The following is a 16,709-nucleotide window of genomic DNA, read 5'->3' on the forward strand; positions in this document are numbered from 1 at the left end:
GGTCATACTAAAATCCGACGCTGTTGCCGCAGAACACCAACAACTATATTTACAAAACAGTCTGATCGTTGTTAACAAAACTGAATCACGAAACTTCTACTGTCAAGCAGAAACTTGGCTTACCGGTTTCTGAGCGCCTCGGTTTAAAGCTTTAGCCATTTTTAAAATAACTAATAACCAAGGTAATGACTGTAACTTTGTTTAAGCATACACTGTACATTTTGCGCCTTATAAACTCGGCGTCTGCTGGTACGTGCTGAAATTTGCCACTCGGTCTTTCCGGGCACACTATGACGTCATCAATGCATCAATCAACGTGCTTTGCTGGTTAAGCATGTTTACTTTCTTGATTCAGGAAACTTTTATTTATTACATCAACTGTACTATGTATGTATTGTTGCCATATCTTTCAGCTTTACGCAAACATTCGTTATTTCTCGCACGTAAGTAAGTTTCGACACTGTCCTTTCACTGCATTAATAGCTTAACTGTCGAATTAGATTTTACACGTTTGTTGCAGCTTTTATAGTTTACAAAGAAAAGCGCCGCGGGCATAAAAGCCCGTGACGCCATCACCGTCTCGCACTTTCATTGGTTAATCAGTAACTTCGTGTTTTATATACATTTGCAGTATTAAGGACACGTGTTGATATTTATTTGGTTTATTTCCGTGTAGAAAAACAATTTATTCGATAAATAATTGGTTGATTATCATAACTTTATACATCTTTACGTTCGACATAAAAATAAATTGTCTAGCAGTTAAAATGTGAATAGGCAAAATCTAAGACAAATCATATTATTTTCAATTCATATTCCTGTTATTAGTGGCGCATAACGAATTGAAAACAAGTTTTGGCTTATACAAAGTCACGCATATACCTTACCAATAAACCTCGCGACTTCAGGCATGACGAACAATGCTTTGTTTAACTTTTTCTTCGTTGCACCTGCCACCTGGAACTTGACGGGGTACTTTACCTGGTCGTGTGAACGGTTATTTACCGGGTAGTGTGAACGGTTCTTTTCAGATTTTTGCTGGTTTGCTTTATAGGTAGAGCTTTTTCTGTGTTGAGTTCCCATTAGTTGTTTGACCTCACAACATCTGATAAATTGTTGAACACAAGATGAATTCGTAAGTTAACTTATTACATAAGTGTGTACTTGATTTTAATTTAATGTTTGATTTTAGCGTACAAGACACTACAGCTCACGAAGAGATAGTTGGCGACAAATCAAATGAAAGTTTCCGAATAAGCACGTTCTTGAGGTTTCCACCCGATTCTCCAGCCAATATACGTCATCTGGCAAGGGTCGGCTTCTACTATACAGGACATGCCTATACAGTTAAGTGTTACAAGTAAGTTAGATTGAAACATGTTACAACATAGCTGAACGATGGGTTCGGAAAATAAATTTAACTTCAACTGGTTTGATGCTATCTGTTATGTAATACAATTTTCTGAATTAGATCCCGCGATTCCCGCCATTTGAAGCAGTGCGTTGAACTTAATAGTTTTTTGGGCAGTTACCTTTTTATACTTTCCTAATCGTAATTTGACAAAGATATTATGTAATTTTCAATAAAGGTGCGACTTTGTAAAGGAAAATTGGAATGTAGGCGATTGTGTTACATCCCCTAGGTGGCACTCGAGAGATTGTGACTTCAGCATCAGACGCGAGCATCAAAGTGAAACTAAAGGTACATTTCATACGTTTTAATCGGACCAACATATATAGTTCAGTTACCTCAATATTATTCAGCGTTTTACACATCGGCTTGAACTTTAAACAAACATGTTAATCAGAATACCGGACTTTATATTCATTTATGCTTTTAGTTGCCAATATATTTGTTTTTTTATATACAGCGTTCCACACACTGGTCTGCATTGCCGAGAGTGACATTCCAGCGAGTTCACATTACGGTCCCATTCTGTAGGAAGTGACTTTTTAATTTAGTAGATTATTGTTTGTCTCACGAGACATGACTTTTTAATTTAGTAGATTATTGTTTGTCTCACGAGACATGACTTTTTTTAGTAGATTATTGTTTGTCTCACGAGACATTACTTTTTTTAGTAGATTATTATTTGTCTCACGAGACATAACTTTTTTTAGTAGATTATTGTTTGTCTCACGAGACATTACTTTTTTTAGTAGATTATTGTTTGTCTCACGAGACATTACTTTTTTTTAGTAGATTATTGTTTGTCTCACGAGACATGACTTTTTTTTAGTAGATTATTGTTTGTCTCACGAGACATGACTTTTTTTTAGTAGATTATTGTTTGTCTCACGAGACATGACTTTTTTTAGTAGATTATTGTTTGTCTCACGAGACATTACTTTTTTTAGTAGATTATTGTTTGTCTCACGAGACATTACTTTTTTTAGTAGATTATTGTTTGTCTCACGAGACATTACTTTTTTTTAGTAGATTTTTGTTTGTCTTACGAGACATGACTTATGAAAGTATTTCATAGCGTAAATTATTTGTACGTCCGTTTTAGGACCTTATTTTAAGTGTAACACAACATGTCAACAATATTTGCTTGTATTAATTTTTTTATTATTCCCTTTGTCTTTCTGTATAAATATAGAGCTATTTTAGTGAATGAACTTTTAGTATCTGTTTGTTTTTGTTGGTGCTTTGTATACGCGTGTTTATACTTCTGTTTGTAGTTGTTAATTTGCTTGTACAGAATTATTACGGAGACACTTGTACCAAATAATTAATTCATGTACGTTTGATCGTAGTATTTTTGCAGCCATATCAAAACCGATCGTTTATATATTAAACACTGTGATAATTTAATACACTGTTACTAGTTTTACTTGTGCCTAAATATACTGTCGGTAAAATTCGTGTTAGTAAGTTGTCTGTTTATATGTGTTATAGTGAGTATTGTTTTTGGTCATAATTAGTTTATATGTTTTTATATTTGTTGTGTTGTTTATCCGTGTTTTGACTTTAGATTATGTTGTTATTATAGTATATAATTTGTGAGTGGCTAATGACAGTAATAACCTCTTCAGTGTAACGCAATCATTTTAAAAATCCCTTTCAAATTCTAATCTAAACTTTCCTAAATCATTCGTACCTATAGATTTCGCACTATGGTGACGTAATAAAGATGACAAAAACTGTTTTAATGTATGGTACGCGTTTCAGTTTTAAAAACATGGTTTTACGCTGAAACTTTTTTGGTGTAATGTCGGCACTGTTAAAATTAGTTCCAATATATATGGTTTATTTAAGTTCGCATCGTCTGCATTTAGATTCAATTATCAGTCGCTTTCACAGGGATAAAATTTTAAATAAAGAAGTTACGCTTTTTTCAAAAAGGTTTATCCGCCTCAAGTGATGGTTGCTCCGTGGGCGTCCAGACTTAGAATTAAAGATTTTAAGAGAAGTCGCCGTCATATAGCTAAAAGTCGCGCTGGGTTGAAGCGGGTCTCGCACTTGAGGCTGGCAGTGATTAAGTGAGTGGTCATCTTGTTTTTGCCAATCAGGGGAGATGCAAATGGCAGGATACTTCGCAGATACAGCACGGTCACTGTACATGGTAACTGTACTTCATGCCTTGATTGCGATATCGGTTTGTCAGAAACTGCTGCCTTTCGGGTCGAAGTATGGCGACTCCAGGTTAAGCCTGGAAGATTGGAGCAGGGGATATGTAAAGGTTAACTTAACAAGTTCAATTAACGTATACGGAAGAGCGATGTTCAATGAACTATACGTGAGTTACATTGAAATATACATTTGTTATTTGTAAATAGGTGCACGGATATTAAAGAAAATAAAATATATAATTTCTCTCAACTTGATCAATATAACCATCTAAAAATTCTAAACAAAAAAATAGAGTTTTCTTTCCACAGTTTTTGTCATGTAGTGTATATTTCATTAATTGTTTTTTTTAGCTTGTTTGTTTGTATTTGTAGATAAACACAGTCGGTGCGATTAGTTTTGGACAACCTGTTCTTACTCATCATTTGGACCAAATCCAAAATGACGTCATCATACTTGCACCATTTCTTTTGGCTACTGAATACGGAGGTATGACGTAAGAGATTTGGTTAATTACTCTTTGAAGTGACGAGGCGTGATTTCCGAGCTATTTTCTTTTGTATTTTTAGATTTGACTTTTCGAAAACTTTTCTTTCGTGAGCCACAAAGCGAAGAGGAAAAAATAGAAATTCAAAGAACTTTTCGGGTTGCCATCGGGAATTCCGAGTTTTTAGCACAGCGAGCACTTGTTGTTACCTTCATACCTATGTACCGTACAAATACAACACAATCTCGGGAATTGGTAGGTTGTTTTGTGCATTTTGCAATATTGTGGCGCTAATTAAGCAACCACAAAGTTACATACATGGTAACTCGTAAGCTGGCGCGAAGTGTATGAACACCCGTGTTATAACGACTGTTGTTTTCCGGCCACGCGAGGATAAAGGCGCAAGTTAAATTCACATTCAATTAAAGCTCTTTTCTTTTAGATTAATTGTTTTCAAATTACCCTTGCGACGGACGGCGACAAAACGTACGTGAGGTATGCGTATGATCACCTACAGTGGATAAAATCAGAACAGTACTATGCGCGGGTGAGTCAAGGCCACCACCTTATTACTGCCCAATTAAGCCCTTCTTTATCGGAACTCTCAATGTTTAGGCGGGCCAATTCGTCCTGACTGGGGGCGTATTAAGTTGTTCAAGTGAGTTGCCGGGTTCAGGAACGGAAGAGGTCGCAGGGCTGTGGGCAAAGTCGAACGTCGGTGTCCAAGGCAACTTTTACTGGAGAATCGACTTGCCTTTGCAATGTTCGAGCTTTGGTGAGAAATTTCTTTCAGGTGGTTTTCGAAAACGAGTTTTTAAGTCGACGTCAGTTTTTCCAATTTAATTAGCGGATCTCGTCACCTATTCGTGTAAATTACACCTTGTGACCCGTATAGTAATCTCCAGCTGCCAGAATAGGTGATGATTACGGTAACTCTCGGTGGTCGCTCTAATGAATAAACAGCTGTGTCTTTATATCGCGTTTTCAACAAAGTATTGGTTTACTGTCCTTCCCGTATTTTATAACACATTCTGATTCTTATTCCGTCGATGGGATAGGGGTTTATATCCAAGACATTTAAAAACACAGCCGTACTTTATGGGTACCTCGTTATACCCTCATGATTTTGTTTAAAAATTATGCGTAATGTAGCGACTTTGATCTGCATTATAATAATTAAGCTGTTATATTGATTGGTTACGGGCACAAATCGAGTATCCGTTTCTTTATGACGCATGGGGTTAGATTTTGTTGATAACTGAAAACGTATATACGCATGAGTTACTTATATAGTTAGGTGGGGGAAGATGGAACACCTTATCATTCTATTTTCTCGTCACATTTGGTAGTAAACAAAGAAAATTTAAATAAATGTAAACCCATACCCTCACCACTCCCACCAACCATTGTCAATTGTTTAAAACACGATCAGGATTTTTGGATATTATAAAGGCGACCGTCTTACCCCACAGTACTACACTAATTAATCCGCGCGGGAGTGTGCTTATAAAATCTGTTAAACGATCTTTACTACAAACCAGGTTCACCATGCGGGGATATTAACCCTCCACCTTCAGAAGCAAACGTTTACAGAGCCGGGAATTTCATTGGAACTGTATACAAAGATCAATGGTCGTTCTACGTATTCTACTTCTGTAAGGCCGGATACTCTACCCAAGACAATCGAGTATCAATCAAGATTGAATGTCGCTATGACCCGGATTACTATCAATACGAATGGCGAGAGCTTTCGTCGGTCGAATTCTGTACGAGAGTTACCGGTAATTAAAGTAGCTGTTTTATCGGTAAAGATTTTGTGTAATTTGGTCAAACTGGTTTGTCCGGAAAGTTTTGCCGCGAATGACTCGCCAGTGTTAATTTTACCGTGTCATTAAATCACTCCCAACTAACGGGCCGAGGAAGAAGCAATTAGCTGTGGGAAACAAGTAATTAACGTTGTCGAGCACTAGTTACCGGTCGGGTACCACCATGAACTGAAAATTGACCAATTTATAATTAGGGTGGGGCTTTTCTTACAAACCTTAAACTGTTAAATTGCCTACATTGCGCATGCTGGTAATATAGTCTTGTGGTGTAAGATGGGACACATTTAAGCACAAAATATTTAAATATCCCGATCGTTTTTTACCAATTAACAACAGTCTATGAGAGTCGTAAGGATACGGTTTTAAAAATCTTTGTTTACTACCAAATGAGACTAAAATAGAATGAAAAGGTGTCCCATCTCCCCACCCTACTATATAATACTAAGGGGTAATGTGGGATACCATTAGCATATAATATATCCTATATTCTCTAAACGTTAACAGCACTATTTTAAAGTATAGTTAGAATATAGTTATAATTCTTTGAATATTCTATGTTTCCACCAAATGAGACTATAAAGAGAACGAAAACACGTCCCATCGTACCCCACGCTATATACATGTTCCCATTTATATCGCGAAAATAAAATATGCTTACTATTCAAATGGGACTATAAAAAAACGAAAACTCGTCCCATCGTACCCCATTCTGCTATACACGTTTTCATTTATAGCCAGGAGTTAAAATAAAAAAAAATAAAAAAATAAAAACACAAACAACCAATTATTGATGTTTTATGCCAAATATTTAGAACTACCTTCGAAGTTCCTTCAAAGAATCGTCAGTACACCGCAAGTAAACGAGACAACAACAACCGTTCCATGACCAGTGCCAAATATTTTCAGAGTATATAATTAAGCATGTGCCGAATACACACGTTTAAAGTGAGGGAATTGCTTTTCACCTTTGGTGTTGCGAACTTGAATATGAAGAAATTTTCTCCACGTGTAAAAAATCTGTCAATCATTTTCGCAATAAATTGGAGAGCTTTGACACCTACTGCTGCTGTCATATTTTTCAATTCTATATTTTTTAATTCTAGTACCCACAGAAAAAACATAAGCTGTGCGAAACCCCCAAATCTATATTTTAGTCAACGAACTTGCTTGTTTCGTAACGCACGCTAATAAAACCACATGTGCAGTTCTCCTTTCTGTTTTGTGATTTATTTCAAAAGTGATATTAGACCTATACGGTTTAAGTAATGTATCACGTAGCTATACGTATAATATTATATATTAAGATATATTTAGGCGGGCTCTAAAGGGCGCATGCGCCGCAGCGCATAAAATAATAAGAGCTGTTAAATACGGTCCGGTTTTCTCTTCTCTTCTGGTGGCTAAGATTAAAAATAGTTGATACAGGATATCGCCACAAAACGAGGATCGCTAAAAGTTGACATAGAACAGCCATGTTTGAGTATTTCCTGAAATCAGAGTGTTGTTCACTATACTAGATTACGTGCAAGTTAAGAGCCATTAAACCAAGCTAATAATACTGAAATGACTTCTTAATATTTCTGATAAATAAATGATTAAGTTTCCGCCAGTACAGCTAATCATCTCGCGAATGTGCCGGTTTCATTTGATTTTTTGATAAACAGTTAATGCCTTGTGTTTGTATAGCGCCTTTTTTGGGGGACGTTAATGGCTGCGGATGCGCTCTTTCAATAATAAAAGGGATGTCTTTACGTTTTATTTTAAAAGTTTTAGCAAACCGAGTCACGTGATTTCTCTAAAAATACCTTTGCTATAGTGTATAATCAGACCGTCGCTGTAGCTCGGTGGTTAGAAAACTCGCATCGTAACTAAATGATATTGGATTTAATTGTGGATGTGTTAGTTACTTCTGTCGTGAGTGTAATTTAATACGGATGTGCCCTTATCTCAGACCCGAAACCTAGGCGTTTCTTCATTAGAATGCATACTCAAACTTACAAGTGTAACAATCGTAGTAATCCTTGTTTCAGTCCGTGGGTGATTGCCCGCGCCTAATTAAATTCAACGTCTCTTGCCGCAATCTTGGCATGCGACGTGGTGCTAGCCCCGTGTTGGCTGGCCTGTTACCGCTAGGATTTAGCATTCGCTTGACTTTATCGTAATGACCGGACGCCATTGTTGCACTGTGTGTTAACGCTACTGTGTGTACCTGATTTTATATGAAGCGAATAAATAAGTAACACAAGTAATTGTATGTTGCTGCTGCATTGATGTTACAGATATTTAGATGCATTGACTTGAAGGGTAGTTAAAGAAGCGCTTAAGAAGCAATATAATTAAAATAAAGCATAACTTCCTTTAGGCGCCCCTCCCCACTTCAAAGTAATAAAGCCTATAGGTTTCTTAACAGATTCTATAAGACACAGAGCAGTATAAATGGAGTGGTAGTTTAATAAGACTTTACAAGTTGATTAACAGCAACAAAAGATGGATCGAAGACTTCTCATCATTCTACTTATTGGAAGAGAAAATAGACCAAAGCTTGCTTGTTGCAAAGCTTGTTACTTTCTTAAAGAACGAAAAAAGGTATGAAGAGTAAAAAACTAACCTATTTGGATGTATTTAAAGAATAGATAGTCGGTTTTCGTTTCAGTCTTAACGTAGTACTAAAGTAATAGTAAGCTAACGAGACCACGTGACCACTATTCTCGCATAAGTGCACAGTTACGCCACACTTCAATATACTATGGTCTCAGTAATTTGCAGAATACTGCTAACAGAGCAAAAGATAAGATGTTGTTAAAGTAAAAATTATTTATATATTTTAATTTTTCATTTTCGTCACACTTCAACCTTTTTTTAAAAAATGTTTAACATATATGCATAGATGGTTCTCAAGCATCAATTACCCAAGAATCTAAAGATCATGCCAGACAAAGTCCTTGAATAAGGTACATGAAATAAAACTGTACTGATTAAGCAATGCAACTTAATACAAGAATATTCTTAATATTTATGTTTTTTTAAAAATTTTGGGGGTTTCCCCAAAATAAAAGGGGGGGGGGAAAAAAATTTTTTGGTTAGCCAACAAAACGGATTGCGTTGACGGAGTAAATCGGTAACACAATTTGTAAAGCGTTATTTAGGACAGTGTTTTTCATAATAAATGTAATGGAGGAAACATATATAGTAGGATGGGGGAAGAGGGGACACCTTCGGCGCATAAGGGAGTCTTGAGCATATAGTTTTATAATTTTTGGAAGTTCCTTGTTTACTCCCACATTGGACAAGAAAATAGAGTTAAAATGTGTCCCAACTTCCCCCGACCTACTATAATACATTTGGAAAAAATTATATCAATTTTAGTACAACATATATTGTTATCAGAACGATAAAAATTTTGTCGTCGGAACAAAGTTTAATGATCCCAAAACGAAACATGTTTTTTGGGAAAAGGCGCGATTTTTAGACATTCCAAATTGCATTCGAAAGAATCAACTGTTTTTGGAGCAAATTATAAGGATTTTATAACAATGTTTTAATCAAAGAAATGTCTATAGGCTATATTCGGAACAAAATATATTCTTTTGGGAACGAAAACTTTTGTTTTCAAACGAAATATAATGTTACCATATAACAAAAAGATATTGTTCTATCCGAACAAAAATTATGTTTTTTAAACAAAAATGATATTTTTCGAACAAAATGTTTTTGTTTGAAAATAGTGTTTTTAGAACAAAGTTAATGTTTTTGGAATAAAATTTAATAATTCTAAAATGGAAATTTTCGTTCACCTGTCTTGAAAAACTCGATTTTTAGACAGTAAAAATCTATGTTTGGGGAAAATCTAATGTAATTCTTAAAAATATTAGGATTTTGGTATTTTGTTACGTTTGTTTTGATCTTTAGCTTAGGTAAAATATATTCTTTCAGTAAAGCGAATTTGTATATCAGTTTTATTAACTAACCCCACTAGAGCACCAGAGGTTTGCCTAGCAACTAGCAACGGTGGATGTTGACGCATATCTAAAGAATGTTTGTCAAATCTAGTCCACCATAGGTCAACCTTGAGCAAAACAAATCAAACGGACCCTCGCTTAAACTATTCATGTAGATTGTAGAATGTACATTGTAGAACCTTATTTACATATACACTGGGCAAAGCTGCACATATTTATATACTACGGTATACTAACATGTATGGGCCACTTTTCAAAACTTATTGTGTCGAGTGTTTATAATACACCATTTTGTTTTGAAAGTTTAAATAATCATAGTGCTTTTGGTTCCAAGTACACCCTTCTGTTGGCATTGACGTTTAAAAAAACATTTTCAATAAAATGGTTGCACTATGAAACAAAACACCGTGCCCAATTATTAATTTATTTTATTAATAATTAAGCTGGCAAAACAATACAAAATTTCCCTTTGGTAATTACGCCCTAATCACGGTGGCATTGACGTTTAAAAAAACATTTTCAATAAAATGGTTGCACTATGAAACAAAACACCGTGCCCAATTATTAATTTATTTTATTAATAATTAAGCTGGCAAAACAATACAAAATTTCCCTTTGGTAATTACGCCCTAATCACGGTGGCATTGACGTTTAAAAAAACATTTTCAATAAAATGGTTGCACTATGAAACAAAACACCGTGCCCAATTATTAATTTATTTTATTAATAATTAAGCTGGCAAAACAATACAAAATTTCCCTTTGGTAATTACGCCCTAATCACGGTGGCATTGACGTTAATATTGAATGAAAGCAGGTATTCAGTATACTAAAAAGTAGAAAGGCTAACATATATAGGTGTAAGGTTATGCTTTGAAGCAGGCCGAATAAATATAAACTGCGTTCACTCATGTTTGCCTCTGAGAAAAGTTAAAATGGCCGACAAATAGTAGGGTGGGGGAGAGGGAGCACCTTTAGCACATAATATTCAAATATCCTGATCGTGATTTAAACAAATAACAACGGTCTATGGAAGTCGTGAGGATACGAATTTATAGTTATCTAAATGTTTTTTTGAATAACACTAAATGTGACGAGAAAATAGATTGAAAATGTGTCCCATCTTTCCCCACTCTACTATGTACTCGGTGCAACTTGAATTCTATTTTTCTGTAAACTTTCTTTTGTTTAATCCTACACTTCATGTATTAGCAGTTTTTACGAACGGAATTATTTCAAATAAACTGAAAAGCGAGAAATGGCCATGTCGAAAGTTGATCCAAAAAGCACTGTTCCTGGTGTTCCTGGTTCCTCCACCCTTGGAATCCAGCTGAAGTCGGAGTATTTAAATTGTGATTTGGGGGTAAATGAAAAAGGGCAGTTTACTGTTAAGCTCGGTGGTGACGCTTTACTGCTAACAACTGCGATTTTTAGCAAGTGCGACAATCTAAAAGGCCTATTTTTGGCTGGAGGCGTGCTCACGGCAACTGTTTATGCTTTGCGCAAACTTCGATATGTTGGGGGCCTTTCTATAAAGTTGCTGGTGGTGCTAAGTTCGTTATGACGGACGAACCAGATCTGATAAAGGAAGCTCGGGAAAAGTTAAATAATGGTTCCTTTTCTGAAGAATTAGAAAAGAAAACATTGGCTATAATGAAAGAAAACCCGAAAGAATTTTCGACTAAGGATTTTAAAATAGATTCTTGCCAAGGTATTTTAACTTAGTCACTTATAATACAACAACCTTGTTGTTGAAAAAATCAATGCAATGGAACTAAATTTTAAAAATACCATATATCTACTTTATATTTTATATCTAATAACACTACCAACTTTTTGACGAATAACCAAGATTTTAAATTTCCAGAAATTGCAATTGAACAAATAACTGCGGATGGAGCCCACATTTCAATGAAAGATTCGAATGTAGAGCAATCTGCTATAGCTGCGGACCATATAAATATTGGCAGCAAAGACGAATCTTCGAAAGGTATTGAATTGTATAGAACTATTTACTAAATAAATTCCCTATAAAAGGGTGGTGTAAATTACCTAACACATTGCCCAATTTAAAAATAAAAATATCACAATTATTGGCGATACCGCATGAATTTGTACCATCATACTTCATTGATTTACAATACGTAAAATAAATATAGTAGGGTGGAAAAAGATGGAACAGCTTTTCATTCCATTCTCTCTTCCCATTTGGTTGTTAATTGTTTAAAGCACGATCAGGATGTTTGGATACAAATGGGACAAGAAAATAGAATGAAAATGTTTCCCATCATTCCCCACCCTATTGTATAAAAAAGTTTATATTTTTGACAAAAAATAACAAAGTTTATATTTTTGACACAATTTGAGTATTGCTACAGTGTATTTCCCACAAGCTACTTTAATTATCTCCAAGTGTACTCTTTAATATCTTTTTCATCCATTATCAAATGCAGACTCTTAAATATTATTTTTTGCAGGTTCTGCATCCGGCTTTGTGGGTGGAAGTCGTCAGCAAAGTAAGAAACCATTTCATTTGTTAATTTTAATATATAATTTTAATTTAATTCATGACAGGGCTGTCCGAGCTAAATATGGATAATAGCAAAGTAAAGAGATCGGCCATCGGCTCGTCACACGTTCACATCCAGTGATGAGATACCCGATAAATTCAAAAGCTTTATAATTAATAACCCACAAATATATAGCAGGGGTAAAGTAGATGTAAATAACGTAGATGGCTTAATGCTTAAAAAGTAAATAAACAAACATATATTAGAGTGGGGGAAGTTAAAACATTTAAGCACATATTCTCTCTTATTTTAACACAAATTTTTATCAGTAAAGGCGGCTGAACACAGTACCTAATTCCGCATGCGGCAGCGAAATCCGGACAAAACAGACAAAACGGATGAATTCCGGAAACTGTGTACAGCCACCTTTAGTATAGCAGGAATCGGCTTTGGCACGCGCTTTATACAGTCGTACGAATACTGTCGACTAATCCTGATGTTACATTTTTTGCTTTTCGTCAAATGGGGGACGTAAAAAGAAATTTTAAAAATGTCTCACATTATCCCCGTGTCCTACTTTACCCCACCCTAATATATGTATATATATAGTATGTGTATGTTCTAAACGATTGATCAATAATGTGTGCAAACGTAATTTAAACAACGGTATAAATTGTGTGTTGACGTAATTTCAAATACAATACTCAAGAAAAACGTTTGGAATGAAGCTTATATTATGACAGATAGTGTGTTCTTGCAACTATATACACCACAAGTTACCAGTTTTTTTACCGCCCCAGTAGAATTTCGCGCGTCGTTGTTTGCCACAGAAGTATGTATCTTTTTAAAAATAGTATTTCTATAAATATTAAAGCAGTAAAAAGAGAAGGTAATATTGAGGACAGGAATACAGATAGGCGTTGTGTAATCTAGTTAACGCATTGTTTTTAGTTAATATTTTATTAATCTTAAGATAAGTTGTGTAATCTAGATGAAGCATTATACTTTATAGGAATTGCTATACTATCGAACCTATAGAACAGTGCAATATGTTTATTGAACCTATGGAATTTGAATTAACGAGTTCCAAGGTGGTAAATTATGCTCCTTCGTTTTTTGTTTTAATTGCGTGGCTGTGTCAGCAGTATACACAAATAAAAACAGAAAAATGTTGCAGGGCATCGTATAATTATCTCATCCCAGTTTCCACTATAATGGGTTGTCAGGAAAACACACCACATTTAGTACGCATAAGCACACCATATAGACTTTTTCGTCAAACAGCAGTTGTTGAACACGTAAGTGGTCGTATAGATTATTTTTATCAAAAAGTTTTTATGGATGCATTCCACCTACTGCTACACGGTCACAAATGGCGACCAAAAATTGCTTTGTCGACTACTTCTGGTTTGGTTTTGATCAAGCTTAGTCGACTGTTGTTGTAAAACGATTAATCAACATTGTGCTAAATATTATAATGCGTGCTAACTCATTAGAGCCACGATGTTTTGTGTTTTGTTCTGTTGTTGGTCCAATGAACAGTATTAATGCCTCTATCTAAACAAGAGAAGACAGCTCTAATGATTGAGCACGTATTATAATTAGCATAATTTTAACTATTCTTTTCCCAGACAATAGGCTATAAGCGCTGTTTTCACAGAGCGTAGAAGTGGAACTGGTTGTCTAACCGTTAAAGCAAGTGGAAACAGATTAAAATTTTTCGTTTCTTGCCCAGTGAAACAATTATTTTGCGCTTATTTTCTTTTAATGAAAGATGGAGAAAGTTATTATTCAACTTTTTCGTAAAAATATATTCTCTGTAACGTTAACGGAGCCAAAGGGTACCGATTACTGAGTTACTAACGGGTTCCTGATGCGTTCGAATTGACTTTGCTCGCGAGAATTGTAATCATTTATTACTTGTTAATTAGATAATGTTATACACTATATGGTTCATATTTAATATACTCAGTTAGTATTAAATTATCGAGTGCACCGAGTTAATTAAGATATAAGGTATATGTTGGTTTTAGCGCATTTCAACAAACATAAAACTATTTTTTGATTACTCGCTTATTATGCGGCATTAAATCAGACCATTTATTTTAAAATTCGTGTATATATATAGTAGGATGGGGGAAGATGGGACACCTTTAGCACATAATATCCAAATATCCCGATCGTGTTTTGAACAATTAACAACGGTCTATGGGAGTTGTCAGGATATGGTTTTATAATCATTTAAATTTTCTTTGTTTACTGCTAAATGGGACGAGAAATTAGAATGAAAAGGTGTCCCATCTTCCCCCACTTTACTGTAATATAATTTGATTCTAATAAAGATATTAGAGAGTAAAATCGAGAATTAAGAAAGACATATGAAAACATGCGCATGGCATAAAAACAACAACAACAAGGATAAAACCAATTGGTCGACCAAAAAATGACTTTTATCAGTGCTGTTCAACCAGTGTGCACGGTGTACCCTTGGGTGCACCAAAATATCAACACAAACTTTAAAAAATTTTAGCATAAAAATATATATTATCGGTATTTTAAAGTCTTCTGAGGGCCATTTATTTTGCTCTTGCGGGCCGCGGTTTGGGCACCCATGTATTATATCATCACAAACTTCAAAAAATATTAGCATAAAAATATATATTAGCTTATTTAAAAAAATTGAGTATTTTTTTGTTAAAGTTAAACACTTTTATCATATTCAGCCACTTTTCTACAGTTTGGTCCTTAGTTTTTTGTGTTATCTTATTTTCACGCCAATTCGGAGCTGCTTTATAATTTATATATATAAATATATATATGAATTCTATATCTTGCATAACTGGGAATTAAACTAGTCTTCTCTTTAACCGCAGACCACCTATTCGTAATAATGTTTTTGATTAGCGATGGTTTTGACTAAACATGGAACTTATACGCGTACGCATTTCTCCTTGATGACGTCATTAGTTTTACGTTAAAGCAACCAGGGGTGCATGAGTTCGTCGCAACAACTTTAGGGATTTACCAACCCAAAAAAGCTTGAAGAGCACTGATCAAATGTGGCCAATTACGTGTTTAATGAACATTTGTTTAATCCATATTCATTTATTTTCGTAATATACAAATGCGACATGTTTCAAAATATACATATGCGATTTGTGTAACCTCTCGTACAAAATACGAATTGCCCTGGGCTAAATGTTAGAACGGCAGAAAAATAAATTGGTTAGATCGAAAGTTTTGGCACAACAAGTTATTCACGAAGAACATATCTTGAACATGTTGAGAATTGTAATTTTCACGGGGATACTGGTTCTTGTAAATGGTAGGGTAAAAAACTTCTGCAATATTATTCGCTATTACCAACTTGTAATTTTTTAATTAATATTTTGTTTTTTTTTAAGGGTGTCACCCCAGTAACATACATAAAAGAGCGTTGTCTCCTTCTCGGTCTGCATCGCGGATTGAAGAAACAGGAGCTTTGAGAGGTTTCTTCACCAGATGCATGCAACAAAGAGTAAGTAAAATGTACGCGTTTTATTCAATATAATGGCAGTCTGCGACCTGTTTTGTTTAAATCGTTATTTGTAACTATTGACTATAAACTATTTCGATATTTCACCCCTGTGTATAAAAGATCTCATTGCACGATGAAGTTTATAGTCCGGCGCCGTGGCAAAGTGGTTAGTGCGCCTGCCTGTAAACAAGGGTAATGGGTTCAAGGCTCGTCGCTGCTACCATAGTGGAAGTAAGTATGTGTCCTTGGGCAAGACACTTAACGGAAAATGCTCCAACCCAGTAGTCACTATAATGGGTTGTCCAAAATATCAGCCATACAAAAAAAAAAAAAAAATATTTACAAAGTAACATACATGGTAACTCGTAAGCTGGCATGTTAGCTGGCATGTTATAACGAATGTCGTTTTCCGGCCAGAGCCATAGAAATACCGAGTAGTCCAACCCATTGTTACGTAAAACACAAATTGAACGGCAATTTGGGTCCAAAATAACACAGTAGGTATAGGGAAAATGTATGTTTTTCGGTAAATTACAGAAAAACTTGGGCCTAAAAACAAATTTAAAGGTTGAAAAATGTAAAAAACATGTGTTATTTGTTTTCTGTGTCAAAAAAAGTCAAAAATTAGAATTAGAAGCGGTTGATTTGCAACATTTTAGTCATTTAATGCGGCTAAATTTATACATTTTTTCTAAAAAATGTTTGGTAAGGTAAATAGAAGCTGTTTTACAGCTTCCCACAATAGGAAAACACAAACAAAACTTAACAAGTTCGTTTAAATCCATTGTCAAAGTCACCACTTTTACTCTATTTTGGACACACATAGACGGCAGTTGG

At 34.9% G+C, this 16,709-nt stretch overlaps 3 protein-coding genes and 1 long non-coding RNA gene across 6 annotated transcripts; all 4 read left to right on the top strand.

Annotated features, from left to right (window-relative positions):
- Positions 1–299: 299 nt before the first annotated feature.
- LOC108950427 (baculoviral IAP repeat-containing protein 3-like) lies at positions 300–2,198 on the top strand. Of its 2 annotated transcripts, XM_018816150.2 has the most exons (4): positions 300–1,135; positions 1,193–1,360; positions 1,590–1,702; positions 1,872–2,198. In XM_018816150.2, the coding sequence occupies exons 1-4, from the start codon at positions 1,128–1,130 to the stop codon at positions 1,940–1,942; spliced, it is 360 nt and encodes a 119-aa protein (XP_018671695.1). In that variant the 5' UTR covers positions 300–1,127; the 3' UTR covers positions 1,943–2,198. The 2 variants fall into 2 exon arrangements, with proteins under 2 accessions (XP_018671695.1, XP_018671694.1); XM_018816149.2 differs by having other exon boundaries at positions 300–1,360.
- Positions 2,199–2,348: 150 nt separating this feature from the next.
- LOC100186174 lies at positions 2,349–7,094 on the top strand. Of its 2 annotated transcripts, none has more exons than XM_026839063.1 (7): positions 2,349–3,743; positions 3,949–4,063; positions 4,144–4,316; positions 4,504–4,608; positions 4,677–4,836; positions 5,603–5,827; positions 6,700–7,094. In XM_026839063.1, coding segments are annotated over exons 1-7 (1,002 nt in total). In that variant the 5' UTR covers positions 2,349–3,521; the 3' UTR covers positions 6,702–7,094. The 2 variants fall into 2 exon arrangements, with proteins under 2 accessions (XP_026694864.1, XP_002123766.1); XM_002123730.3 differs by having other exon boundaries at positions 2,356–3,743; positions 5,603–5,842; positions 6,700–6,947.
- Positions 7,095–8,051: 957 nt separating this feature from the next.
- On the top strand, positions 8,052–8,897 carry LOC113475196. The gene is made up of 2 exons (XR_003396946.1): positions 8,052–8,473; positions 8,775–8,897. It is a non-coding gene; the product is annotated as an uncharacterized LOC113475196 (long non-coding RNA).
- Positions 8,898–11,028: 2,131 nt separating this feature from the next.
- Positions 11,029–13,072, top strand: LOC100184606. The gene is made up of 4 exons (XM_002120166.5): positions 11,029–11,556; positions 11,713–11,835; positions 12,323–12,361; positions 12,420–13,072. Exons 1-4 carry the CDS (start codon positions 11,406–11,408, stop codon positions 12,494–12,496), a joined length of 390 nt encoding a protein of 129 aa, XP_002120202.1. The 5' UTR covers positions 11,029–11,405; the 3' UTR covers positions 12,497–13,072.
- Positions 13,073–16,709: the final 3,637 nt, after the last annotated feature.

This window comes from Ciona intestinalis, unplaced genomic scaffold (assembly GCF_000224145.3).
Source record: "Ciona intestinalis unplaced genomic scaffold, KH HT000148.2, whole genome shotgun sequence".
In the NCBI taxonomy this organism is placed as follows: domain Eukaryota; kingdom Metazoa; phylum Chordata; class Ascidiacea; order Phlebobranchia; family Cionidae; genus Ciona; species Ciona intestinalis.